The sequence below is a fragment of the Solanum verrucosum genome, unplaced genomic scaffold, assembly GCF_900185275.1.
Source record: "Solanum verrucosum unplaced genomic scaffold, falcon-dt-bn FXZP01000235.1, whole genome shotgun sequence".
Taxonomy (NCBI): Eukaryota; Viridiplantae; Streptophyta; class Magnoliopsida; order Solanales; family Solanaceae; genus Solanum; species Solanum verrucosum.
The window spans coordinates 520,928-548,735 of NW_026019948.1; the positions used below are offsets into that span (position 1 = coordinate 520,928).

At 34.2% G+C, this 27,808-nt stretch overlaps 3 protein-coding genes across 3 annotated transcripts; 1 reads left to right on the top strand and 2 right to left on the bottom strand.

Annotated features, from left to right (window-relative positions):
- Positions 1–468: 468 nt before the first annotated feature.
- On the top strand, positions 469–5,139 carry LOC125811584 (ABSCISIC ACID-INSENSITIVE 5-like protein 5). The gene is made up of 6 exons (XM_049491108.1): positions 469–795; positions 920–2,159; positions 3,948–4,019; positions 4,096–4,125; positions 4,722–4,739; positions 4,844–5,139. Exons 2-6 carry the CDS (start codon positions 993–995, stop codon positions 4,898–4,900), a joined length of 1,344 nt encoding a protein of 447 aa, XP_049347065.1. The 5' UTR covers positions 469–795; positions 920–992; the 3' UTR covers positions 4,901–5,139.
- A 1,192-nt stretch (positions 5,140–6,331) lies between these two features.
- Positions 6,332–13,214, bottom strand: LOC125811350 (THO complex subunit 5B-like). The gene is made up of 8 exons (XM_049490856.1): positions 12,879–13,214; positions 10,430–10,720; positions 9,188–9,524; positions 8,726–9,057; positions 8,374–8,630; positions 7,414–8,008; positions 7,190–7,324; positions 6,332–6,820 (listed from the first exon to the last, which is right to left on the bottom strand). The coding sequence occupies exons 1-8, from the start codon at positions 13,086–13,088 to the stop codon at positions 6,554–6,556; spliced, it is 2,424 nt and encodes an 807-aa protein (XP_049346813.1). The 5' UTR covers positions 13,089–13,214; the 3' UTR covers positions 6,332–6,553.
- A 1,727-nt stretch (positions 13,215–14,941) lies between these two features.
- LOC125811742 (annexin D5) lies at positions 14,942–19,563 on the bottom strand. Its single transcript, XM_049491287.1, has 6 exons — positions 19,404–19,563; positions 17,886–18,031; positions 17,422–17,640; positions 16,735–16,950; positions 16,572–16,661; positions 14,942–15,180 (listed from the first exon to the last, which is right to left on the bottom strand). The coding sequence occupies exons 1-6, from the start codon at positions 19,477–19,479 to the stop codon at positions 14,977–14,979; spliced, it is 951 nt and encodes a 316-aa protein (XP_049347244.1). The 5' UTR covers positions 19,480–19,563; the 3' UTR covers positions 14,942–14,976.
- Positions 19,564–27,808: the final 8,245 nt, after the last annotated feature.

The window sequence follows — 27,808 nt, forward strand, 5'->3', positions numbered from 1 at the left end:
TAGCCAATCCCTAAACACCAAATGCCCTTCATACAAGGGCTAGTACTACACACTTTTGGGCGTGCCTCTTTTATGCCTACATCACTATCCCATAAACCAAACAAACTAATCTCAACCATTCATTTCCTTTCTACGTGGACGGTTAGATATCATTCCACCTTTCACTCAATTATTGGCCCAAAGTCACCACCAACCTTTCTCCTACCCCATCACTATTGGCCCAAGTTTTATACTTTTGGGCCCCACAAAAGCCCATTATTTTATTATCCAAAATTATATATTTGGGCTACCGACTTCTTTTAAAAAAAGTCCTAATTAGCCACTTGGCACTTTCAAGAACCACTCAAAGCCAAAGAAGAAACGTCTAGCAGTGTACAAGTGAAGGCCAAAAAAAGGAGAAAAAGAAAAAAAAGGTAAACAGGAAAACAAACTGTTTCTTGTGTTCCCATGTCAAAAAAGAAGTTTTTTTTTTTTTGGTTGGTGTTTCCTTAAATATTGTCTAGTTGTGGATAAGTAGTCAAATGATTAGTTTTCTTGGTTTCTTATCTTCAAAGTTTTGATCTTTAAGCTTTGTGATTTTTTTAGTTGAGTTTTGTGTATTTGAAGGTCAAAAGGTGTGTTCTTTATTGGATTGGTGGGTGGGGGAATTTGTGTTTTGGGGGTTTTTGGTGTGAACTGAAAATGCAGTAAAGTTAGTTGAATGAAGTGAATTTCAAATAGAATTTGTTTTTGATGATTTTATTGATAAGGGGTTGGTGAGTTTTAGCTTTAAATTGATTTTTCATCTCTTTCCAGGTATATTTTGCTTTTAATTAACTGTGTGTTTGTAAATAGATGTACATTTATGTGAGGGGTTGAACAGTATGATAGGGAAAAAGGTTTAAAAGAAAGTGAATTAACTTCTTGATCTGATATGTAGGTTTTGTGATTCTTGAATAACAGAGGTGAGGTTTGAAGGAGGATTGGGTGAGGACTGAGGAGTTTTTAGTGAAATGGGGAGTAATTATCATTTCAAGAACTTTGGTAATGAGCCACCAGGTGAGGGTGGAAGTGCTGGTGGTGGGAAGCAGCTGGGGAATTTTGGATTGCCGCGGCAGCCATCTATCTATTCGTTGACGTTTGATGAGTTTCTGAGCTCAACAGGAGGGAGTGGTAAGGATTTTGGGTCAATGAACATGGATGAGTTGTTAAAGAACATATGGAATGCTGAGGAGAATCAAACAATAGGAGGGCCTGGGATTAATGGGCAAGAGATTGGTGTTCCAGGTGGGCATTTGCAGAGGCAAGGCTCTTTGACTTTACCTAGGACACTGAGTCATAAGACTGTTGATGAAGTTTGGAGAGATATGTCAAAGGAGCATGGTGGTGGGAAGGATGGAAATAGTGTTGGAGTGCCACCAAATATACCTCAGACTCAGGGGCAACAAACTTTAGGGGAGATAACACTTGAGGAATTCCTAGTTAGAGCTGGAGTTGTGAGAGAAGATGCACAATTTGCTGCGAAATCAAATAATGCTGGAGGAATCTTTGGTGATTTGTCCTATGCTGGGAATAATACAGGGCTTGCATTTGGATATCAACAAGCTAATAATAGGAACACAGGTTTAATGGCTGGTAGTATCCCTAACAAGAATGGTGAAACTGTTATCCAGACTGCTAATTTGCCACTGAATGTGAATGGAGTCAGATCCACACAACAACAGCTAAGACCACAGCAACTGCAACAAAACCATCAACCACAGCAACAGCAGCAACCGATTTTCCCTAAGCAGCCTGCTTTGCCCTATGGTGCTCCTATGGCTATCCCAAATAGTGGGCAGTTGGGCAGTCCGGGAATGAGGGTAGGGATGGTTGGTATCCCTGATCCAGCACTCAACTCTAATTTCATTCAAGGCGCTTCTCTAATGGGTGGAGGAATGAATATGGTAGGTTTAGGAGCCAGTGGGGTTACTGTTGCAACAGCATCTCCAGGTGTTTCATCATCAGATGGACTTGGGAAGAGCAATGGAGATACACCTTCTGTATCTCCAGTTCCTTATGTGTTTAATGGTGGTTTAAGAGGCAGGAAATACAGTACTGTGGAGAAGGTTGTTGAAAGGAGGCAGAGGAGAATGATAAAAAATAGAGAGTCAGCTGCTAGATCAAGAGCTCGAAAGCAGGTAATAGCTCGAATCTTACACATAGGCTATGCCTTTAATGTCTGCATGCATTTTGTATTACATGTAACATCGTCAACGCATGCATATTATGAAGAATGATGGATCATGTATGAACAAGTCTAAGTAATAAGCTGGGAATCATCAATTGTTATATTCTTTCTTAGACGTAGCTGTGTGCTCTAGTTCACTAGTTGAAGAGAAACACAGCTACATCTAAGAATCAAGAACTTGTCTTACCTGTTTCTCTAACTACATGCAATATCTTTATGATTTGGTGAACTTGATTTACTTTCCAGACAGAAACACAAATCATCTGTCGATTGGTGAAGAGTCCTCACGTAACCAAAAAAATCCTGAAAGAAATGGCACTAGCTTCACATCAAAGGAGTTTATCTCACATTTTTCAGTCTAAAATTTTCCCGTCAAGTTTAATGGGAATACTTTCTGGTAGCAATACTCTCAGTATTATCTGTCATGCAGCCGAGAGACATGAACAGCCAATCTGGCTCATCGGATGTCAAATGTTAATATTAATTTGCATTTCTTCCATCAAAGTTAATCTCTACATGACTCTCCAAACCTATTGAAAAAATTAGTAAAACTCTCCAGAAATCCCTAATGTTAGACTTTAATGTTTTCAGAGGTTTATTAAATACCAGTCTTCGCCTCTGATATTATGTAGAGCAATATAGCAAAAATACATGCCTGCAGGTGTCAATTTCATTGCCAAAAGCACCAGACAATTTCATAGTCGTTTAGTTTTTGATGAAGAAAAAATAAATAATAAAATTTCATAGTCGTTTAGTTCCGGGGTGTCAATTGTCGTTATCTGGAAACATGAGAGTAGAGATCCAGAGAACACGAAACAGTAATAGGAGGCTTACTTTTCAACTCAGGATCTCTCTACAATATTTTGAAGGATTGTAAGTTAGAGAGACACTGATAGTGCTCAGAGAGTTATTTCAAGCAAGGAATGAAATACACACTGGCAAGTGTAGAGCCACCTTGTCTAAAGGGGTATCAATTTTATTGTATATGTACTATATGTTGAATTCCCTTGGCTTCTTCGTGTGGTTATTTCTTTATATTTTGACTTCCCTTGGCCCTTAGTGAAAATCCCTACTCTGCTACTGCACTAGTACATGGTATGTCATAAAGGAAGCAGCAGATGATTTCAATTTTTTCATTTTAGTTTAATCTTTTGAATAGTGCAGTTGAGTACTTTAAGACAGATAGAAGGCTTTTTCATTTATGCCTAATCTATTTGTTGTTTGGAAGGGTTGGAAGAATGATAAGCTGAAAAAGATAACATAGATTTGTGTAGAAAACCTGTAGAGCTCAAAGGAAAATAGAAATTAGCTTCATAGACTTGTCACTTTATACAGTATGTAATGATTAACATCCTGTCTTTGTTATCCATCCATGGACGTGCATCTTTTAACTCGACAAAATATTTGATATCATATGCAGCAGAGTGATAGTGTATTGAGGTCTAACGTGACAAGAATTGAAAGGTCATACTTCATAGAAGCTATAAAGATTCTGTTTACGACAAGGTAATGCAATTTGTGCTTTACGAAGCAACCAAAATTTGTATGACCAACACCATTCGCAACGTATGAATACCGTAGAACCTTGTGTATTTGTCTTTCTATATGTAACCTAGACCAAAAACTAGCCCATCAAATCCCTTAATTTCAAAGCAAGTGCATGTACTAAATAGTGCCTCGTTTTAATCTGTTGTACACTCTTGTGTTCAATGATTATCATCTTTTTAACTTTCTCTAGGCCTATACTATGGAGCTAGAAGCAGAAGTCGCAAAACTAAAAGAAGAAAACGATGAACTTCAAAAGAAACAGGTGACCTTTTATACAATCACATTGCATGTTTTGTCTGTCTCAATAGTTCATCTCTAACTAGATTGTACTGCTGCAGGAAGAAATGTTGGAAATGCAGAAGAATCAGGTACATGAAGTTCTGTTTCCTCTTATTTTCCCCTCATGCATTATTCTTTTCTGCATAGTTTTGCTTCCATAGACATAGTTCAATAATTCAGCACACGCATGCTAGAGGAAAATGTACTATTTCATCTTGGAACCTGCCTTTATCCATATGTATGTATAACCTGTAGCTATCTTTTAGATCATCCATCCTATCACCATGCCTGTTATTTTAGCCCTATGAGATTGAATAAACACTTCTCAGCATTTTTCCTCGCTGACTGAAAAAAAACAAAATGCTGTTCTTTGCTACTGAAACTACTCTCTGAATCAACCATCTCCAGTCATTGTTGGTTAAAGTGGCTAAGAAGGTACCCTTTCTTTTAGCACACACTATTCCATCCCTATAACCTGCATTTTAATCTCACTATGTACTTCATCTAGTCAGGCCATCCATGTTATACAAGAATAACAGCTCTTCTCGGTTTGATCCTATCCAATTTTTATCCATAGAAGCTCAAAGCCAGTCTACCTTGTTGATCGTGTTGTTTTCTGCTTGAACCAAGTTAGCATAGGCATTTTTGGATCCAAAGACTTATGTATTGCATTTTTGTGCCACAGGTTATGGAAATGATGAACCTTCAAAAGGGAGCTAAAAGGCGATGCTTAAGACGAACACAAACTGGTCCATGGTAAAAAAGGGTTTCAGAAATTAGTGGTATTAGCCCATATTTACAGACAACCTTCAAAAGGGAGCTAAAAGGCGATGCTTAAGACGAACACAAACTGGTCCATGGTAAAAAAGGGTTGCAGAAATTAGTGGTATTAGCCCATATTTACAGACTTATAGTAGGTGCCCTGTACAGAAAGGGAATTATGTATTCACTGTAGATCAGAAGAGAAGAGTTGTCTTTTTGCTGTAGGTTTTTCATTGTGTTAATTTCTTATTCTCCCTCAATGGCATCATGCATAGAATAGAGCCAGAATGTAGAAATACCTAGTTGACAGCAGATACACATAAAAATACGTATATTAATGGCACCTTTTGTAATGTGTTCTGTACAAGTGATTTGGAATATTGTTTTGACAGGTTCACTTTTAAGCTATGATGCTCAGATCCTCCAGAAATAGCTAAGGATCCGAGCAATGTATCTTGAAAGTAATTATCGTAGGAATCTATATATTTTTAGTTAAGAGTGTTAAAAGGAAATTCAGTATGCTGTCCAAATGTTTTTCTGAAAGGGTTTACCACACGAACAAAACTTCAAAATATCACCATACTTGCAAATGTGTAATTTAACACCAATTTTCACCGTGATAGTAAGTGGCTTATGTTGAAGATAACTCTCTTCTAGCAAAAGGGCATTTTTACGATCTTTCAATAAAAACAAGTTTTGACTACTTTTTTATATTTTCAATTTTCCATTTAAATTATTAGTTTTTGGACTGTATCATATGCAAATTTGCACGCACATCGAAGATAAGTAGCTTTGCCTACCAACGTCACTCGAGTTGAATATAATCTCATTTAAAAAAATATAATCAGGGTGGTTTCATGTGATGCTGTGATGTTTAGATACCTAAATGGATGGTGTTTTCCTTTCACTATAAGCTTTTATCTTGATCTATTTTGTTTTCCACAAGTGGGGCTTAATATTTTTTTTTCCAATAATTATAATATTATGTACCAATAAATTAGTTTCAAACTGCTAATTTAAAGGATTTCCTTTCGTTTAAAATTCCTCTATCGATCAAATGTCTATACGAGCGGATTTAATTGATCGCGCCACTGAATCCATTCAACTGCATTAACATGTACACCACAGAGCACTTGCTAAAAGGCTTTTCCCATGCAAAAGCTGAAGAAGAAAAAATGGTATTTACACATCGCAATAGTATAAAAAGATGTCGATCAAACGGCATACATACTATTGCACTGTGCAAAGTTCCATGTGGTTGTCATCTTTGATAGAACGCTCTATCGAGACAGATATGGTATTTCAAAGGCACTCTATCAACAGCTTATTTTCGGTCTGGAGAACATCTTAAATGATGTCACAGCTTGAAAGATTCTAGCAATACAGTTTCAAATACTTCCCTCAATCAACAGAGCAGGCCACGGCCATATAAACAATCAGCAAGTTGTCTTAACTAATTCTGGAGAAATTTTGAAGTGTATAAATCCGCTAATTTATTGAATCATCCTTACAAGCAGCACAAGGTATCAAAAGTCAAAAAGAAAAAGGAGACGGATGAATTAGTGGCTATCATCAGCCTCATCAACTTGAAAAGATAGGCAACAAATAGCATCGTAATGTCATCAAGAGTCATATGTTGCAATGTGAATCTCGGTAGTACATGGTATAGCACAAAAGACAAATCACATGGAATTAAACAACCCAGTACACGCGAGAAATAAAGCTTACATTATGTAACAATATTTGGGATATTACCTAGTACGGATAGCCAGGGGTGCAAGAGCCGTCTTTCCATGAGATCATCTTCCTATGATCTCTTCCTCTAAATGATCGAGCAACAAGCTCACCAGTCATAGGTTTGCATAAACCAATATCAATCACAGAAGTGCTCCTTCTCTTCTCAGAAGATGAACCCCCATCTTCAACATAAAAGTCAAACAGCAACGCAAGACAACGAACCTGATGAGCTAGGACTAAGTTTTCTTCAGCTGCAGGTATAGCATTTAAGATGTGAACATTGACCTGCAACAGATTAGATAGCTACTTCAGTATAAGATTGACCATAACCTTGTTGAAAACTGACATCGACTATCTCAATTAATGAACAAGTCAGCAAATTGTCTTGACTCCTTAAAACTACAGTGGGTTAATGAAAAATTTCTGCCAGCAATTAAGGAATAAGCCTAGTTTCCTTTTGAATAAGACAGTAGCCACAGGTTTGCTGCTGAATTACATTTCACTGCAGACCTACCTTACATGGATCAAAAACTCTCAAAACTTTTAGATCTATTTAAAACATAGAAACCCATTTAACACGGTCCAGCAAATAAAGAATCCATGTAACATAGCTACAGGATGCAAAACCAAACCATTAAGTTTGTTCCTGCTAACCTCTGCTTCCATGCTGCGAAGTTCATTGTACCACACAGAACTATCCACCTTGTAATAGCTCTCCGCCTGTGTTGCCTCATAGAGGCTCAATGTAAAAAGAGGAGGCCTCAGTGGATACTCCTTGCTGATTTTGATCTGCCATAAGAATTGCCCAAATGTTAACCATGAAGAGGAAATTTGAATTGAATTTTGAGATAGAAACTGAGAAAGGAATGATGGTAGACCTTGGATTCCAATTTCATTTTTCTTTCATCGTTATCCATCTTTCTTGTCAAAACAAGACAATATTCCTGAACCTTGCAGTCCACCCATGACTTATCACTGACCCCAGCGGATCCAGGTGTATTATTACTGTCCTGCTCAATCTGCACAATGTCATCCATTTCACTATCTGATTCCAGAATAAGGTCTGTATCATCTCCATATTTCTTAAAACTCGGTGACTTCCCCTTTGTAATTGGAGAGCTGGTACTCTTTGAAATGAACGCCAGCTTTGTAGAATGATCAAAATCAGTTCTTTTAATTGGTGTGACGTTAGTATCATTTATAGAGGTGGCGGGAACTAAGGATGGAAGCTCCCCATCCTCCCTCGTGCTTTCTACCTCTTCTTTTGAAGAAGCAGACTTCCCATCCACCACAACTTCCGTAGGATGCTGAACTTGTTCCGTTTCTGTGAGAGTTGATGATGAAACCTGACTAGGAGATGAACCAAGAGGGAACCATGCATGCAAACTGCAGCGAGGATCATGTGAAGCCCAAGGAACTCTTCTACCGGCTAGAGCTGGCCAGTTTAGGTTCGTTAAAGAGTCAAACTGCTCCCTGTAACTCAGCCAAAAAAAGTTCAAATTTCCAATATGAGTCGACCTTGCTTTCTAACCTTAAGGGCGAAAAATAAAAGAGGAATAGAAGGAGCAAAAGACAATTCTAGAGATGAAATTTCAATACTGAAAAACAAGGAATACAAGACATCACCCCATTATCCGTGCACAAAAGGACAGTAGAAAATAGAAAGAAGGCATAGTACGAACTTGCAGAGCAAGTAAAACATTCGCTATATTTAATAAATTCAAACATCTTCAGCAAAATAAAACTGCATGTAAGATCATCTCTGCCAGAAGTCAGTCTCATCTATGACATTTGTCCCTACAGATCCACAACTCTAAACATACAGTTCAGTGACTCACACTAGAGCCAGCTGAGCCTTTTTCCGAGCACGAACTCTTTGCACAACCGTTTGCACCCGATTTTGCTGCCGATACAGCGACAGACCAGAGATAACAGCAGTGTGCTTTGATGTCTCATCATTTGAAGTCTCAAAACCCCTAAGTGATGGTGACACCTCAGGTAAAAAATCGATGCCTGCCAGATGCTGGGCCCACTTGTATGGTCGTGAGGTTCTCCTTTCATCGAACACAATTGAATGATCAATTAGCTTTGCAGACTGCAGAAAACAAAAGAAGCTGAAAAATTAAGGACTGAAACAAACAGTTGAAAGTAAAAGGATTAATAAGTACTCCTATATCTCAAGTTAAAAACCTGGTGTGGAAGCTCAAGGCCTGTGTCATCCGGAAATAAATTGCATAAGATGTCATTATCAGCATTCTCTTGAGAGCCTTCAACTCCAACACACACACTATTCAACTTAATTAAGTACTCAAATTTCAAAGTGACAAGTTTTCTAGATTGTAAATCAGATTTCTCATCATGTATATGAAGTGTGACTTTAAGAGGGTGAGTTTGATAAATTCCTGCCTGCTCCAGACTTTCCTTGCTGGGTATCTTTTTGGGACGTTTTCTTCTCCTTTGTCCATCATCTTCCTCATCTATATCATCATCAACTTTAGAGCTCTCTAAGCTGGCAGACACACCTTTACATGAATGATTTACCATTCAGATAAGAACATATAGAAGAGCAAAGTTAGTAAAACGGGTACTTAACTAGGAAAAATAGGAAAAAAATGATGAGCCCAAACAAGAAATCCAGAGAATGGTACTAACCAGTGTCTTTATTTGCTTGCTGGCGGGCAACAGCTTGAGCATCCTTCACACTACCAACAATCTCCAGATCCACATTTTCTCCAAAGGCTTCTTTTTGGGCCATTAGCTGTGAATAAATAACATATAGAGGCGGAGGAAGCAACTCTGCGTATTGCGCCTGCTTCAACTTTTTTGTGTGGAGAACTCCAAGCTGGTGCTGCACCGGCAAGGATGCTTTCTTGAGTGATTTTAGGTGTGATGGGAGACTTGACAAGAACTTCTTCCTGTTTGCAATGGTCTCCTGTAGAGCCTTCTTTTTCTGTTCCAGTTTCTCACGAAGCTTGCACAATTCTTTGCGCTGACACAGCAAATAAGTAAATTCAACACAAAGCTACAGCCAGACTTATCACACCTAAAAGAAGGAGCTTCAGCCACTCCTCCAATGACCATATAAGAGGTGGGGATTTTACTACAAGCAACATACAGCTGATACATATTGTCTAATACAAGTTTTAAATAGAGAAGCATAGAATTTGACCTCAACTTTAGCCAATACAAAATGATACCAAGATCTTTTTCCAGCTCATGAAATAACATTTTGCAACATCTACATTAGAAGAAGATTATATAAATGTAATATGGGCAGAATCCACTGAAAGCACCACTAAAAGGGAAGCCAAGGTGGGTATATTTTCAGAATATCTCTATTCCCCATTGATGTATAGACCTCCATGTGATCTCAAACTTAGCGACATAAAAGAGAAGCAAAAAATTTGACCTCAACACTAGCCAATACTAAAATATCCAAGATTTTTTCCAGCTCATACAATAACATGTTACAACCTCTACACATAAAATATATATTTTTTTAAAAGAACAGATAAGTACAATATGTGCAGAATCCACAGTCAAAAGCATCACTAAAGGGTAGCCAAACTGGGTATAGTTTCAGAGTCTACTTCTATTGATTGTAACAACATTGATATGAACCTTTCTTCACAGCATCTACTTCTGGAACCAATTTAGTAATTGACAGAAAGAAGATAGTTATAATGTTACCTTTTTCCAAACCAAAAAAAGAAAGAAAGATGATGGTACATGAAGACATGAGTTTAAGAAGCAAGATAAGAATTTTGATTCACCAAGCAACATGACACACCTAACAACTCCATTTAGCACAAGATGCTGAGAAATAACACTAGTAAACAATTACTAATGTGGAAATAGGAAGGAGTGCTCGCCAATTGCATTAAACTAGTTTACCTGGAATAGCTCAAAATTGAACCGCTTTAGCATCAAATTGTGTGAGTTATCATTTGACATAACAGTGTTTTTTATCTCCTCGGGTGCATCTCTAAAGAATTCTTCCTCAGGAACAAGTTCAATATCAGCATATTTTGACCTGAAATCTTTGCAGGCCTTTATAGCTTTCACATAATGACTTTTTTCATACATCAAGTTGTGGAGCTGCAGCGTGGTGAAGTCCACAGGAGCTTTTGCACGTTCAGTTTCCCCCTTCACACGATCCTCTTCGAGCAATATTGATCTATTTGCCTATGGGAGGATGTTTAAGGTAGTGTGAAAAAGTTAGTTGAACATATTAACATAGATATCCAGGCACAAATTACTTTCATGCATAGATTTCATGGAACAATTATTTTGCTATTCAGCAATCCTAACGTTGGTTAATTGAAACAACTTAAGAATGGTTAGATGAAATAAGACAGCCCAAAACTTTCCACAAATTTCAAGGATAAGTACCTTACTCAAAGTGTGGAGCTCAATAAATCAAATAAAAATATACAAATCTAAACTTCACATGGAATATGTGCAGCCTAACAATAATAAAATGCAACCTTAAGAGACATTATATGTGTAATTTGCAGTGAAGCATGTATCAAGTTTGAGAAGTAAAGCAATCAAGCAACAGTATCATTCAATTAGAATTAGAGTTTAAATACAAGAGGATACAACCAACTCCCCAATATTAAGGCTACAGCCTAACAACTAGACCTAATCTTCAAGAACAAATTGTTGGAATTCCTAAAGTAATACACTCTCACAGGGCCGTATATTCTTCGTGTTGATCAACGATGATTACAATATCGGGTACCCCTGTCATATATTTAATCCCGCCCAGATATGTTTGCAAGAGAGATAATTGTCTTTTCAACAAAGCTGCATCTCTTTCCGGAGACAGTTGAGTCTCCCTATTTTTTGTTCCATTCTCAAGTCCCTGAACTTATGAAGTCTTGTTTCTGTAGTGGACAAATTCGTTAACATACTGCCAAGCCATTTTTTATTAACATAATGACACCGGGCCCTTATTGCAGCCCACTCAACAGAATCAGCTGCTTTATTTTTGGTACCAACAATTAAGAATTGTTTTCCCCTACTTGCTGCGTCAAAAACTAAATCACAGGTTTCTGATAAAAAACGAGCAGTTCTAGTAAGATTTGCAATATGAATACCCTTACGCTTTGCAGAGATATAAGGCGCCATTTTAGGATTCCATTTCCTAGTACCCATGACCAAAATGAAATAAATTGTTATGCCATAACACAGCTGAACCCAGACACAGTTTCATCCTATGGCTGAGTCTACAGGGAAGCTAAAAACTAAAAATTTGCTCTTGAGATGGGGACTCGATGTATATCCTTTTTGCATCTTCTGCAGCACTGAAGTCGAGACTGGAAGTCACCTATTTTTCAAGTGTCAGTTTACTAAAGATATATGGAGCGACATACTCAAATGGCAGAAAAGGATCAGGGGAATACTGGAGTGGGAACTTGAATGGAGTTGGATGCAACAAAATTCCAGAAACAAAGATCCAAGGAAAGATGATACTTAAAGCTAGTCTAACAATGGTGGTTTATGGTATATGGCCGGAAAGAAATAGACGGATTTTCCAAAACACAACCATGCCTAAGGAGAAACTAGTACACTAGATGAAGCTATCTCTGAGCACAAGAACTAGGAATAGTACGAGGTTGTTTAGATATATAGAATCACTAAATGAGTAGTAACTATATTTGCCATCTATTTTGGTTTCTAGCGGATGAGATGAGAAAGGATTGAATGGTTAATTCATCCTAGCTTTGTAAAGAGTTCACCTGGTAGTTGGTAATTAAGAAAAAATGTTCCTTTAATTGACAAAAAAAAAGGAACGGAAGCACATGTACATAGTTCTTTTCGTTTGCTATGTGCACGTAGATTCAATTACTCAATAAATAAAACTGAGTTGAGATCACCAACCAGAGTGATCAAAGATATATAATACTAACAGATATTTTGCGGGATGAAAATCGAATAAAACGGAGGAAGGTCGCAGTTTTCTAAATCCTGCCAATTAACTATGCATAGACTCCCTCCATGATAGTCCCAACTCAACTAGTGCCAGGGCAGCTGTACCTAAAAAGCACAGGTCTCCGGTAAATCTACCTACCAAGGCTTAGAGCAATTCTCACTGAGTATTGTAGCTGAGTCCATTGAATTACATCAACCAGCATTCATACGGATGATACATATATATAAAGATTGAGTCTAGAGTACCAACATTACATTCATCTTCGTTTGACTAGTTTTATCACTTCGTTAATAACAAAATGCTACCTTTACTTGAAAATTGGATTGACGAGCGGATTATTTAATTGGAAACTGAACTCATAAAACTTTCAAAAAAGAACAATTGGAGATGCAATGAAATATTAACCTGACGGAGAGAGACGAAGTTGATGAAAATCTGAGTGACAAGTTCGCGAATTTCAGATTTCGGCGTGCTTTCTTTCTTCATAGAAAGCATTTTCGAGACGATTTCCTCTACTGAAGCTTTGCTTTGCTGCAGAACCTCGTGCGGCGACCTTTCCGGCTTGTGCTCCGGCAGTATCTCGCCGGGTTCCCCCATGGTTACGTCCATTTTCATCTTTACTCAGTCGCTTCCTACAGGTTTAAGTGGTACATTAGGCTTCTGGATGTGTACGCTACTAGGGTTTGATCCGTTTACTCTTGCTCGAGTGCCAGCCTTTCGGTCTTCTCTTCTTATTGCTTCTTTTTTAAGCATTAATTTCCAGAATTTAAAAGGAAAAAAATTTAGGCAAAAGATTTTTTTTTTAAAAAGTTATGTTTTTGTTTCCAGATGTTCTTGCATTTCTCAAAACTTGTTTTCTATGTTTACATTGTTTACTTTTTTTCATAAAATATAAAATAATTTTAGCGGGTTATTTATTTTGTTCTTTAATTTGTCGGAATGCTTAATTTTGAAGAAGTTGGTGAATTCGGTGGTTCGTCATAACTTCTAGCAAGCAAACATAGTAACAAAAGTTTTATTCAAATTAGGTTCCAAGCAAACAATACCGATCAACCGCTTATCCTACTAACTCCTCCGAATGTTGTAATTGATCAACTCTAGATAGACAAAGATATTATCGGGTAAACTAGTATTATGATCAACATGTAACAAATTAGCTTGTTTTGATAACTTACCTGTAATCACTAGTACTAACTGTGATTATGTATTGTCTAATGTTTAACAATATATAAAAATATCCCTTTTTTATCTAATAATAATAATAATAATAATTTGACTTCAAAAATTTAGTTTCACTTTTAATGAGATGATTTACCGTAGACACAATTACGTTTGCAAAGCACTTTCTTTTTTTCTTCATTTGCTTCATCTGTTTATTTAGGTGAAAATAGAGATATATGAAGCAAATCATCACCCTATAATAAAAGAGCGATCTATATAACATTTAAAATTGAATTAGAAAATAAATTTTCTTCAACATCTTGTTATCCATTCCTTTAATATTTCTGGCTCTCGAGAGTCTCTTTGTACGGATGATTGGTCAAAGTTACATGATAGTCTATAAGTATTATGATGCAACAGTTGTTGCCTACCCAACACAGTCATACAAAGTCAAAATTCACTAAACGCGATCACAATGAGATGAATAAGTGTTGGGGATTGGATGTGAGTAAAACTATGACATGGTTGAGATGTTAAGTCGACTTCCTTCCTTCTTTGTGGAGGTCCTAACCCCTATGTGTGAGCAAATAAAGGAGAAGAAAAAAATATATCAATTGAACCATCATAATTAGTGAACCAGTGTAAACTTTATTTTTCAACAATATAAAATACTAATCGCACTGACGAAAAGCTCTTAAAGCGAGGGAAAGAAATAGCGGGATCAATGTGTTCCAAGTGCTACTATCCTCAAGAAAAAGGAGAAGAACAAAATGTTTGAGCAATTTTTCTCTAACGGAATAACATTTTTCACAATTCACAACAAAAAATCAAAATGAATCTTGAAAAAAGTTTTCAAGGAAAATTAGAAATTTTGTTACTATCTTATTATGTTCTATAGGTAAGAAAAAAAAAATTATCCTAACAATGAAGAGGTAAAGGTTATAGAGGTAGGAGTGTAGGTAAGATGTGTTAGAGAAAGAACACCATCAAACTTATTTTCTCTACTTTCATTAGAGAAGTCATTTTCCTCGGTTGAGAAGATTTGTTATCTTGAAAAATATTTTTCAAAAATTTTAACCAAACCAAACAAGAGAGAATTGCAAAAAAAAAAACAATATTTTCCTTCCATACCAAACACATCCAAATAAGTGAACATCTGAAAGCACCTTCACAACACCATTCACGTTTAGCAACTGATCATGGACAGACATTGTTCCAAATCAACCAACTAGGCAAATAAGCAAACATTAATAAGCATGCAACAGAAACTGCTTGCCTTACACACTAGTTTCAACACTGATACCATACTAATAACACCTGTTGCATGGCATAGACTCTTCATTCAGTGAGCAGGCCCCAGAAGAGATAGAAGAAAGGCCCGATAATCACCAGAAGTCTCCGAATGAACAGCATCATTAAGAGATTTCTTATGCTTTTTCTGGTACTCTGCTTTTATATACTGCATATCAATCTCAGTTCGCGTGACTACTATCCTAATGAGAGTTGTATCATTCGTCCCCAAGCCCTTCATTGCCTTGTGCAACTCCTGCATCCGTTAAACATATGTAAGGTGCAGTACAGCCCAAGAGTTTAAACAATTTATTCATGTAAGAATTAGCATAAGAGAATGATTTACTAAATCTACGACAAAAATGATTGAACAGATTATAACAAACTACTAAGATTATTCTGAAGCCCCCAATGAAGGATGCTATAGCAAAAACATGAAAATCTTTAGAATCCCATTTCACGTCCAACTTGAGATATAGAGACAACAAGAATAAGAAGTATTTCAAAGTAGAAAGAGCAGTATGAAACTTGCCACATGAAAGAGAACAAATATCACAGTAAGTAAAGGCAATGCATCTAGATGAAACACAACAAGAAATTCGAGTCTAGTTGAAAGAACAGAAAATTTGGACAATAGTGGTCTCCAGCAAACCTCTTGGATAATTATAATCATTACCAATATGCACTTTAGCCACTTTTATCCTTGATTGGTATACATATCTCCAAAAGCAAGGAGACGAAGAAATCAGATAGGAGGAAGGGGATCATATATTAAGTATAACATCACGAAGTGAAATGACCATATGTCATCTACTAAAGATAACTATCATGATATTTGTCTTTGGACAGGTGTCAAGTGTTATGCTTGTAATATCTACTTCATTCCTCCTGATTTGACTATTTACTTTTCACTTGGCATCTTCAAAAGAGAAGAATTGAAAGTATTACTCATTCTACCAATTCAAGTGTTCTATGATTTGTCTTTAGAGGTCAAATTTGACTACTTTTTTCATTAATATGAAACGAAAACTTTAAAAGTTGAGGAAATCAAAATAGGCAGTTATTAATTCTTCGAGTACTATTGAATGATCTGATTTGTGCTTGGTAGGAGAGAAAATGTTTTATAGAAAACAAGTGATTTTCTTACTTATTTTCCGATGTTTGATTGATGAATGGAAAATAAGGGATTTCTTACTGCCTTGGATCCTTAAGGAAGTCATTTTCCACTAATTAGAGGAAAATATGTTCCTTACCAAAATGTTCTCTCAAATATGAGCAACCAAACATGAGAAAAATGGAAAACAATATGTGGAAAATGTTTTCCTTCATACCAAACACGCTAGTTACAAATGCCAAATACATTTAGACCAATTTAATAGGTAAGTGTTATAAGTCTGACTTTAAAGTTAAGTTGGTTCATCTAAGTCAAGGAAGGTAAAGAAAAAAATAACAGAAGTAAACAACACCCATAATTCCCAACCACAAACTCAACCCTCACATTAGAATAAAGAATGAAAAAGGGGACAATATCATTTAAGAAAAAGAAAGAGCTAGTCAGAAACATGAGTTCAAAAATATAATGATATATAGGCAAAATAGTCATCATGATTGTGACTTGATAAGAATTTAAGCAAATGTAACTTGTACCTTTGCAAAGTATGTTGCTGGATTCTCAGCACATTGCAAAATAGTCAAGAGAGCAAACTCAAAGAGTCCAGAGGTTTCACTTTTTACAGCCTGTAACAATTGCAATACACTGGTTAACTACAATTGGAAATTTGAATAAGTTTCCCAAATGAAGTCAGCTTACCTTTTTTAACTTCCTGGAATACATGCTGTGATAAGCAGAACTAACAGCAGCCAGGTGTGCCCTACTTCTTTCAGAGAAAATTCGTATAAAAGTCTTCTCATCAGTTCCCAGTTTCTTCTCCCCAGCTTTGTAAAGAGCTTTAGCATCATGATCAACCGAAGCTCTATCAACTTCTGGGCCTTCATAGCGCATTGTGGTTACATATGCTAGAAGCAACTGTAGTGATTAAGAGACAATAATATGTCAATATCTTCCTTCATAAGATTCAAATTTCAAGCAATGCGTGCAATTAGCTGTTTGAATTTTAGAGATCATACAAGGTAGAATCCCATTTGGGTAAGGCAAGACTCGAACCATACTAGACTCAGGTTAGGACCAGACAGATGCAACTCAGTTCCATTCAACGGACGCATAAGTTCCCAGTGCACAAAGGGTAAATGATATAAATACAAAACTTCTTTGAGAGTCCTTCATTTTCCCCTCATCTTTCTCAAAGACGATACCTTCACAAATAAAGTACCACAAACTACTATACCCATTTATTTACTTTTAGGCAAGGTTTATGGTAAGGTAATCCAGATTTGCTTTATGTTCTCTTCTTTCATTACTTGTAGTCATCATTTAAAGTGATCAAAGAACTCAAGTGGAGAAAAGGTTTTATTTCGTACAAATGCAAAGGGTAACTACCTTTTTGTGATCACCAGATGCGTGAAGCTCAATATCATGCTCCAGGTAGATACCATTCATGGAATGGTAAAGTTGTTTCAAATGTACTATTTGAGAAGGAGTCCGTGAACATATCACTTCAGTGGCAGCTCTGAGATCAATGGAGTCAGCACTCAAAGCTTGCCTTACTAGGGTAGCATCCCTTCCTGCTGGATCATACATCCATAGCAAGATTGCTTTCTGGAACCATTCAAAATGATAAAAAAAGATGAAGAAATGGGCTTGAAAGAAAAAAGACAAAAGGAGGAATCGCAAATTTTGCCACATGCAGTTTCATTTGTCTATGATGTTCCTTCTGCCCTAAATTTTTAAATCTTCTATTTGAATGCAATAAGCTTCAGGCCTCTAAAATTCTTGTTAAATGCAAATTATAGAGTTAGCAAAGTTATCCCAGAAATTTCGATCCTCCATCAATACAACAATACCTCAAGTTTACCGCTAAGCTCTTTGACCAAGCGTTTGGTTAGGTCTTCAGAATACATAGTTCTGTATTCCTGTTGAATAAGAGCACGCTGAGTAGCATCACGATGAGCAAGGATGTTAATGACCGCTGCTTTATCACATCCAAATCCTGCAAAACACAAACCAAGTAATTCACCAGAAGGCAAGCTGAATAGAAACACACTATAGCTTAATGAATCTTATAGCTTTTGAAGTCACCTTCTGATTTTCAACTACTGTATGCACTCATAAGACATTACATCAGAGATATCTTGACTTTGCATTTATTTTCTACTTTAGAGTACATACATTATAACCCCTGAAACTATACTAAAATGGGATGATGACATTTATTTGTTACCCTGATTGCACTTAAAGTTGAAAGTAGTATAATGTCCTCTAAGAATAGTTTACTAGGAATTCTGGAAGCAAAATGTAATCTTTTGTGTCCTGACTGATAATTTGTTTGGTTAAACGTAATAGATGTGATACAGAAACTATAGAGCCTGCATGAATAGAGAAACAAACTGTGTAGGTTAATAATTATCTCAAGGATAAACTATCCTAATGCCATGGGAGACACCGTGCTTTACTTGCCATACTTCATTGAGGCCTTGAAATAGGTGTTGAAGTGTGTGGCCATCTCATTTAAAAACTTAAGCGGTTAGAGAGAGCATACTTTTATACTCTGATACCATGTTGAAGTGTGTGACCATCTTACCTCCTAATAATTCTAGACAATTGCACCAATCCCCAAGTCAAAAACATTCTACCAAGAGAAAAAATTGCAAATTTCAATCTAATGTATTGATAATCATGGTGTCCGGGCCAGCTTTCGCGTAACTCTGTCCATCAAGGCTGGGACATGACAGATGAGGATAAATCACCTAGTGTTTCTATCTCGAGATTTCAAACCTGAGACATCGTGATTATCAACCCACTTTATTGACCACTAGGTCACACTCTTGGGCATTCAATTTCAATCTTATGTTGTGCTAAATTTCATCAACTCCTGCATCCTCTACATTTCCTTTTTGTTTATCCAAAGCATATACACAAATCTACACAGATAATCGGAGACAAAACTCATGCATCTCTAACGTAAACTGTTTGATAATGGACACTTCTCCTAATTATTTTACAAGTATTAATTCTTAAAAAAATCAAGGAGTATGGTTAAATTCTGTTTTTATTTTTAATTAAACAACATTAATTTAATTTTGTTAAAAAAGATACATGCTAGAACTACACATGTGATGTGCTTTCTCCCGTGGTACAACAAAAACAAGCTATTAGCCAGCCGGCCTTCTGAACTTTCCTTTTTATCAGGCTTGAAGCTCTTAATTCAATGAAGCAGCAACTCATCCTCAACAAAATTCAAAAACTTTAGGCAAAAAAAACGGGAAAGTTATCCACAAAGCATGATGAATTACAGTACAGAAGAGAAATCAAAATGAAGCAGAATAGTAGTAAACCCTAGAAAGAAGAGATCGGAATTTAACCTTTGAAAGCTTTGTAAAGGTGCATGGCATCATCGCGAGGCGTAGTTAAAACTGGAGGAATACTCAGAGTAGCCATTTTCTCTCTTCTCTGTTTTCCCCTTCTTTTTTTCTCTCTCTGTTGAATAAAAAATTAGGGGAAAATTGAAATGCACACGCTTTTGTCAACTACTCCAACAAGACTTTTCCTAAAAATATTCCCAACAAACTCTACTCTAAACTTTTATTTTTCTTTACACGTCAAATATAAATTCGATTTATTTATTAATCTATCAAAATTATAATACTACTATCTCCGTGTATTTTTAATTGTCATAGTTTCATTTTTTAGAGTCAAACGATAATAATTTTGACTAAAATTTTACGATGTATTTTTTCACTATATTGATATGCAAAAAAATGGAATTTATAGTACTTTTCGTATAGTTTTTGAATATCTAAATTTTTTATTTAAAATATCAAATTAATGTAATCTAATTTAACTTTAAAAATTCGTCAAATTGACTTTTGAAAAACGTAACATGATAATTAAAAGTGGACAGAGAGAGTAATATAAAGCACTTATTTTGGAATGAAGGATGAAGGAAGTATATATTTAGTCAAAATTAAATAAATAATATGATTTAGTGGAATGTTTCATAATATGAAACCTAACTACCTAAGTAATGATATGCGATCTTTAATTTTAAGAATTGTCAATAAAATAATATTGGAAAATCAAAAAGATATGATCTTAATAAATTTTGGCATGTAAATATGAAAGAATAAAAAAGTTGGACTACTTAACAAACAGAGTTGGAATTTTTGTATATTGATTGCCTTCCAATTTTACAATTGTCCCTATATTTTTATAGGAAATTTGCGGAGAATAGCAAATATTTGAACGATATTAAATGTTATAGTTATTGTTTTGGAAATTTGTGATTTGCAGCTATAGTTTTCTCAATTTGTTTGTATAAATCATAATTTGTATAATTCGGTTCCTGATAATCCAGAATTTGTATATGCTTACCCTAGCTATTTGTATACGATTTATGAAAAATTCACAATAAATTATCTTGTTTGTATATTGGCAAGCGAAATATACAAACGGAGTTCTGAAATTTTTTTAAATGTATAAATACATAATTTGTATATACTTACCCTATTTATATGTTCGCAAGAGAAATATATACAAATGGACAAGCGAAATATATAAATTGCGCGAAATATACATATCGCAGCCTCCATAGCAAACAAAACTATAGTTATGGATGTAATTATCAAAACTATAGTTATATAGAGGCTTATTATGTCTATTATATTTGCTATTTCTGAAATTTTCTTTTCTTTTTATGAAAAAAAAAATGGAACCTTATATTCTAAGTGCTATACCAGCTGTAATTGGCTCAACCTATTAAAAACTTTATTCTCTTTCCATGTATATGGATATTATATATAGTGTATATCTAACCTATATGCAGATTCCTTGATTATTGGGGAATTTATACGATATGATCTGCTGGTTTCACTTATTCGAATCGCGCATCTTACTGGCCCAATACATGAGATTCTTTAGCCCAGAATACACAACGACCTTATCATCATTTTCAGACTAGATAAAAGGGTTGGTCTTGCTATTTGATGAAACCAAGGTCAAATATTGTGACACCCAACTTACTATTAGAAGTTTCAAATTGGCAAAACATAAAAGAGATGTTGGGTATATAAATAAACAAGTCTTATATTTTAGTAATGTTTTCTTAAAGTTGTGCAGACCTAGGTCCAGAGCGAACAATATTACTAATGGGCTGGGTCGTTATAGATGATATCAGAACCATTGTTATGCCAACTTATCAATGTGAGCCAAAGTTCAACTGCTTTTAGGCAAATCACAATAAGACGGTGCAAACCTGTAGACAAGTTTCGGGCGGTAGGTACATGACACCCTAAGAGAGATGGTGTATGTGACACCCTAACTTAGATTAAGAAGTCTCACATCGACAAAATACAAAAGGAGACGTTGGGTATATAAGAAAGCAAATCTTACAATCTAATGTCATTTTTTAAAGTCATGCAAGCCTAACTCCAAAATGGATAATATCACTAGCGGACGATCAATGGATTGGGACGTTACAAATACGAAACCGGCCGTTGTATGTTTCTTTTTCCTTCTTTACTTTATAAATCGCGTATCATCTTCTTTACTCGTTAATTATCATCATCTTAATTCAAACATATGCACTAAGCAACTAATAACCAACAAAGTAAATATCGCAATAATGACATTACATATTAAGAAGAGGGAAAAAAATTCAACTTTCTTATGTAATGATGATACTCATTAACTTTATACGTTTTTAAATCATGTTAATTCAAAAGGACTCATTGTTCGAGAGAATGCTGTTGTTGGTCATATTAGGATGAAAAAGCTCGGATATAGTGGCGGAGCCAAGAATTTCACAAAGGGTGTTAAAAAAATAAGGAAAAAAATTGTTACTAGTGAGATTTGAACATATGAGCACTTAGGGCTCTTTCAAGGCATCTAAAACTACTAGGCTACAACACCCTATTCTATCAAGAGTGTCCAAAATATGTTATTTAATCATTTCGTGTATTATTTTACTTATATATATGATATTATTTTCTGATGAAGGACTATAGGATAGCTACGCCCCTGCCCCGATGGAAATGTTGTCGCATTATTTAGTAGGCATTTCGCCATAAATTTCAAATATTTTTCATTGGAATTTATGGAATTGAAATTGAAGATGAAATTGTATTTGGGTATATTTTTCACAATAATAGGTGGATACAAGATAAATAATCTTGAGATTTTAATATAAAATTTATTCTAATTTTACTTGATACCAAACACCGGATAAAATTGATATGGGATAATACCTAATCCCTGAAACTAAAAAAAAAAAGAAGGTGACGAACAAGGATTGTGGTCGTTTGATAGAGTGTATTGGAGAAAATAATGCTTGCATTAGCTTGATGTATTATTAGTATCTTGTTTGGTGCACTATTGTGTATTACTAATACCTTCTATTTATATACATTAGTAATGCAATGAGTTCTAATGCATGCATTAACATTATTAAAGACACAACTGTCCTCAAAAACTTTTTTACATCCTTTTCACTATATTTGTGGTGGGTATTTTTGTAAACAAATATTTTTTCTAAAAAAATTATGTAATGCATGATACTTTTAGTACACCAAATCAAACATTGCAACCAAAAAATCTCATCATAACTAATACAAGCATTACTAATACACTATATTTTGCATTAATTCTTAACCAGAGATTGAATCCTCTAGGGTACGAAATCGTATTTGTTAAGGAGCACTTGACCTTGTACCGTGGAACTTCTCAGTTCAAATCCAATTTTAATTAGATTCAACATAGATACCGAACAAGGGAAAAAAGATGCAATTTGTGGGAAAAAGGATCATTTTAAGCCTTTAGTCCAAATATAATGAACTAGTTTGAGCTTTTTCTCTATTTTTTCAAGGTCAAGAATGTCAAGTCAGTTAGACAAAATTTCAAACTAATTATGGCACCATCTAAATTGGGATTAATTTTTTTTGTGGTTCAAATAGACCAGATTTAATTTGTTCCATTGACTTGATTTTCCTGTTTGTGGGCCGTACCTAAAATATTTCAAATGACATCCTATGATTTATTTTTTTAATAAGCTTGCACGCCAAAGTAAATAATTGTGCAATTGGTTAATTTATGTTCTCTTTCACGCATCGTCTTTAATTAGGTGCTAGCGTGCTAGCTTAAACTTAATCAATTGGTCACAATAATTTCCTGATACTCATTTTATTTGTCACGTAAATATTTTTTTCCCGCACATTTCTTAAAATAAAATTACTAATTAAAGGTTAATTTGATTAAATTATCCTCATTTATTCTCTTGTTCACCATATAATAGTCTCTCTCCACATTTATTAAGGATAAAAATGAAAAGAAGAAGAAGTACTTAATTTTATCTTGGTCTTATATAATGACAATTATTTTAGATCATAAATTCTTAATAAAGATGACAAGTAAAATGAATCGAATGAGAGTACTTGTTTCATATCACAAAAATTTCTCAAATCCTAACGACTCCAATAGATTACAAGTTCAGAAAATCACAAATTTCACTTAATTGATTGCAAATTAATGGTTCGGTTTATCCCAATAAATTAAAGGAGTTATATTCTAGCTAATGAAGCAATTCAGAAGGTGCCAAATGTCAAATCCTCATAATAACGAAGGTTGATGAGTTCAATCAAATAACTTAACGAGTATGAAATTACAACAACCAAAAAAAATAATATACTACTGTATTTCAATATCGATAGAGACAACCTAACAATTTAGGAACTTAGTAGCTTAATTAGTTGACTATCTGAACTTTTAATTTGTTAGTGACGGTTCGATTTGCCATAATATAACCACATTACCCCTTCCCCTTTCCCCTCCACCCAATTTTGAAAAGAAAAAAAAAAACACAACATTTTAAACTAGCATATTCAGGATTTGAAGTTTTTGAATTTTATTGAAGTACAATATATTGTCATTATTTAAATATCAATATAATGAAAAAAAACTTTTTAAAAATGTTAGTTAAAATTCATATCATTTGACTCTCGAAAAGAAAATTACGAGAAGTAAAAAAAATGAAGAAAATATATAAGTTTTGATAAAAATTACTGAACTTTATCAATGATTATTTCTCATACTAGCTCCGCCCAACACATCTACATCTTAGAGGTTACCTATTCTATTTGTTCCAATTGATTTGTTTTGAATTTGACACGAATTAAAAATATATAAAATGTAAAAATATTCTTTAATTTTATAACCTTAAACATGTCATATAAAAACTTAAAATTAAAAAAATTATCAAAAAATAAATAAAATTATTATCATTTTTAAATGGAAAACTTTTATTGTCGGTTCTAAAAAGAGGACATTATTGCTCATATTCCTCTTTGAATTGAAACTGTACGTGCTGGACCCGTTGCTTGACAGATGAAAATCGGTTCCAACTGCCAAACATACTCTCCCGTTTTAATTTATTCGTCCTATTTATTTTTTCGTAGGATTAAAAAGTTCTTTTTTTAACTTAATAATAATTTAATTTCAATAATGTGTTTGTGATTATATGATTAAAAATATTTATGACAAATTAAACTAAATCAAATAAATTATAAACAAAATATTTGTTGCAAATATGACTTGTATATATTTTGGGTCCATTTTCATGCACGTCCCATTTTTGACCGGCTTGAAACCAGGCTGTCCAGCTAACTCCATTAATTACATAACCTCTGCTCACGAGGCCTGCAATATTTATTTCTTTCGACAACCACAAGTCAATATCCAATTATTATTTTCTTTTATTTTTATCTGAGGTTCCGTATTCATATTAGAGTTCAATTAATTTGGAATCACGTTGAATAGGGCTCCATGTGTAGTGTTATCTATCAAAGATTTTGTCATATGCATGGCTCGAACTTGAAACTTCTGATTAAAGGAACAATTTCATCCATTGCACCACATCTTTTGGTTATCGAAAACCAATTAATAAAGAATCTTGTAGTTTAATTTTATTTTTTTAATACCCAGTTAGTTTCACTAGATTCTAGAAGAACTAAAATATTTATCCGCATGAATAATATATTAAATTAAATAATTTATTTAAAATAATTATAAATTAAGTTTAAATTAGTTTAGTTTGACAGAGGATTGTTATCTGTTTATGAATGTGGATAGCGTAACGTATTATAGAAGTTTTTGAGGACAACCTTGATTCAAAGTAATTAAGCCCTAATATAATTAAAAGATTTTTCTGTTTGGCCTGCAATCCGATCCGCAATTCTTGTTGACCTAACAATTTTGCCACTAAAGGTGAGTTTGGTAGGGTCAATAATTCATGAAAATAGAGAAATTGACGAGGATGTTATACATGTATTGGAATGGGGTAGATGAAATGGAGGTTTGCATTCGATGTTTTTTATGGTACAAAAATGTGCCTCCAAGTCTTAAAAGGTAATTTTACAAAGGAATAGTTAAATCAACTATATATGTTGTATGTGGCGGAGTGTTAGTTGGTCAAGAACTCGCACGTTCGAAAGATGAAAGTAGAGGAAATAAGGATACTGAGATTATGTGTGGGCATATAATAAGAGACATGATTAGGAATGAGTATATTCGGGACCAGGTGGAATCGAAGTAGTCTATGTGGTGGACAAGATTAGAGAGATTAGGTTGAGATGGTTTGAACATGTGAAGAGAAAATACATAGATGCCCTAGTGAAAAGGAGTAAGTGGTAGAGGTAGGGCACCAAATAAGTATTGAAACGAGGTCATGATTAGACAAGATATGACATACTTGTAGCTTACTGAGGACACATGAGCCTAGATTGAAAGACATGAAGATCGAAAATTAGGGTATAATGTTAATAGCTAATAATCAAGCGTTGTCTTAATTCCTTTTATTACTCTCCTAATATTTTTATTCTTCAATCTTAGCATTACCTGTTGTCTATCTGCTTCAGTCAATATCATATTATTTATTATTGCTATAGTTCTGTTCTTCATTATTTTTAGTACGACATTTTTACTAATGTGTTTGCTATATATACACACCATCATTCTAAGACACCATTTATAAAATTGCACTAACATATTATTATTATATAAAATTAATTTATTTCTTAATATGGGTAGGTAGAGTATACAAGAAGTACTTGTGTTTTTACAAACAGCATTTTAACTTTGAAGAGGAATGGAAACATTAATAAAATAATTGCATAGGAAATCCAAGGGAAAGAGACAGGAAATGGCAGCAATAAATATTGGGCATTGTCATTCCTACCCTTTGTGGCTGTGAATTGAACCTAACGTAGAATATAACCAATTTCTGACTTAAAATCATTTATTGGTGCTACACTAGACAAGAGGGGGCCATTCCTCCATGCCTCTAAAATTTCACTCACCAAAACCAAATAATGCTGGGAATCACAGGTGCACCAGTAGTGACACATGAATCAGGCGGAATGATCCGAGAGACTCTATACTTAATTCTGTTTATCAGTTGAACCTTTCTACTTATCACTTGATCAACTAAATTCTTAAATATCTCCCAGGCTATTCCACTATGAGTAGAAGTGTTTAACTGAAATGACTGAATTTTTTTTTAAAAAATTAGTACTAAATTTTGGATGAATTAAGCATACACATTCATTACTCCGTCTGTTAAAATGTTATGTTTTGTTTTCGATATATATATATATATATACAAATACAAAGTTATAAATTTTCTCATGTCAATTTTATAAATTTTTATATATTTTTAAAAATATTAATCAAAATTTACATAATTTGATTTTTTAAAAGAAAAACATAACAACTAATTTAGGTTGTTAAATTTTCAATTCTTTGCTTTATGGGACTCATGCATAATTCTTTGGTTATATTTATTTGTTTACATTGAACTTTGGACATTTTTAAATCAATATGAATATTTTATCATAATATTTATATAAATATATATATATATATATATATATACACACATCAAGTCTAAAAAAAATAATTTTAAAAATAAATAATTAATAAGAAACATAATTTCCTCCCTCTTAATATATTAAATGTAACTTTTTTTTTAATATAATGAAAAAACAACAGCATCGATGTTCTCCATGCCTATGCTTTTTTTGTTTTTATCTTTCATACTTTTGACCACGACATTATAGTAACTACTGTTCGTTTTCATTTTTGTTCTTGGGATGTGTCGGAGCTGTTTATTTAATAATTGATGTTGTTGGCTTTGATTTCTCCTTAATTCATGTTAATCAGTATAGTAAGTGTACATAATTTTACAGGTACCAGTTATCTAGTTTCCCACTTAAAAATATATTCCGTATTTGATATTTACACTAAATTAATAAATTTATTAGAGTTACTTGAAATAGTTAAGTAAATATTTAAATATATATAAAATTTAATATTTATATAACTCACCGCGTTAAATCAATTGCAAACACCACCTTATGTTCAAATAATATAGAGACTGTTTTACTGTAGTTGATTGAATTTAACTTAAGACTTTGCTAAATGACCTTATTAGATTGAATGTTTTCAGTCAAATAGACGAAAAGACTAAAAGGCATCGGTCATAGAAAGACGCGAATCCCAGTCTTAATCGTGCGAATGATAACCTAACATAATCATTAACTTACTATATTCCCTTCAATTAACCAAAAATAAATAAGTTCTTTTGTCCTTTCTACTGAGATTCCATTGCTATAAACTTACATACATATAATTCATATCTAAGTTGGTGTAACAAGTGATATGTGATTTAAAATTAATTTGTGAGTTATTATATAGAAACGATTTAATTAATGTGCATCCAAAA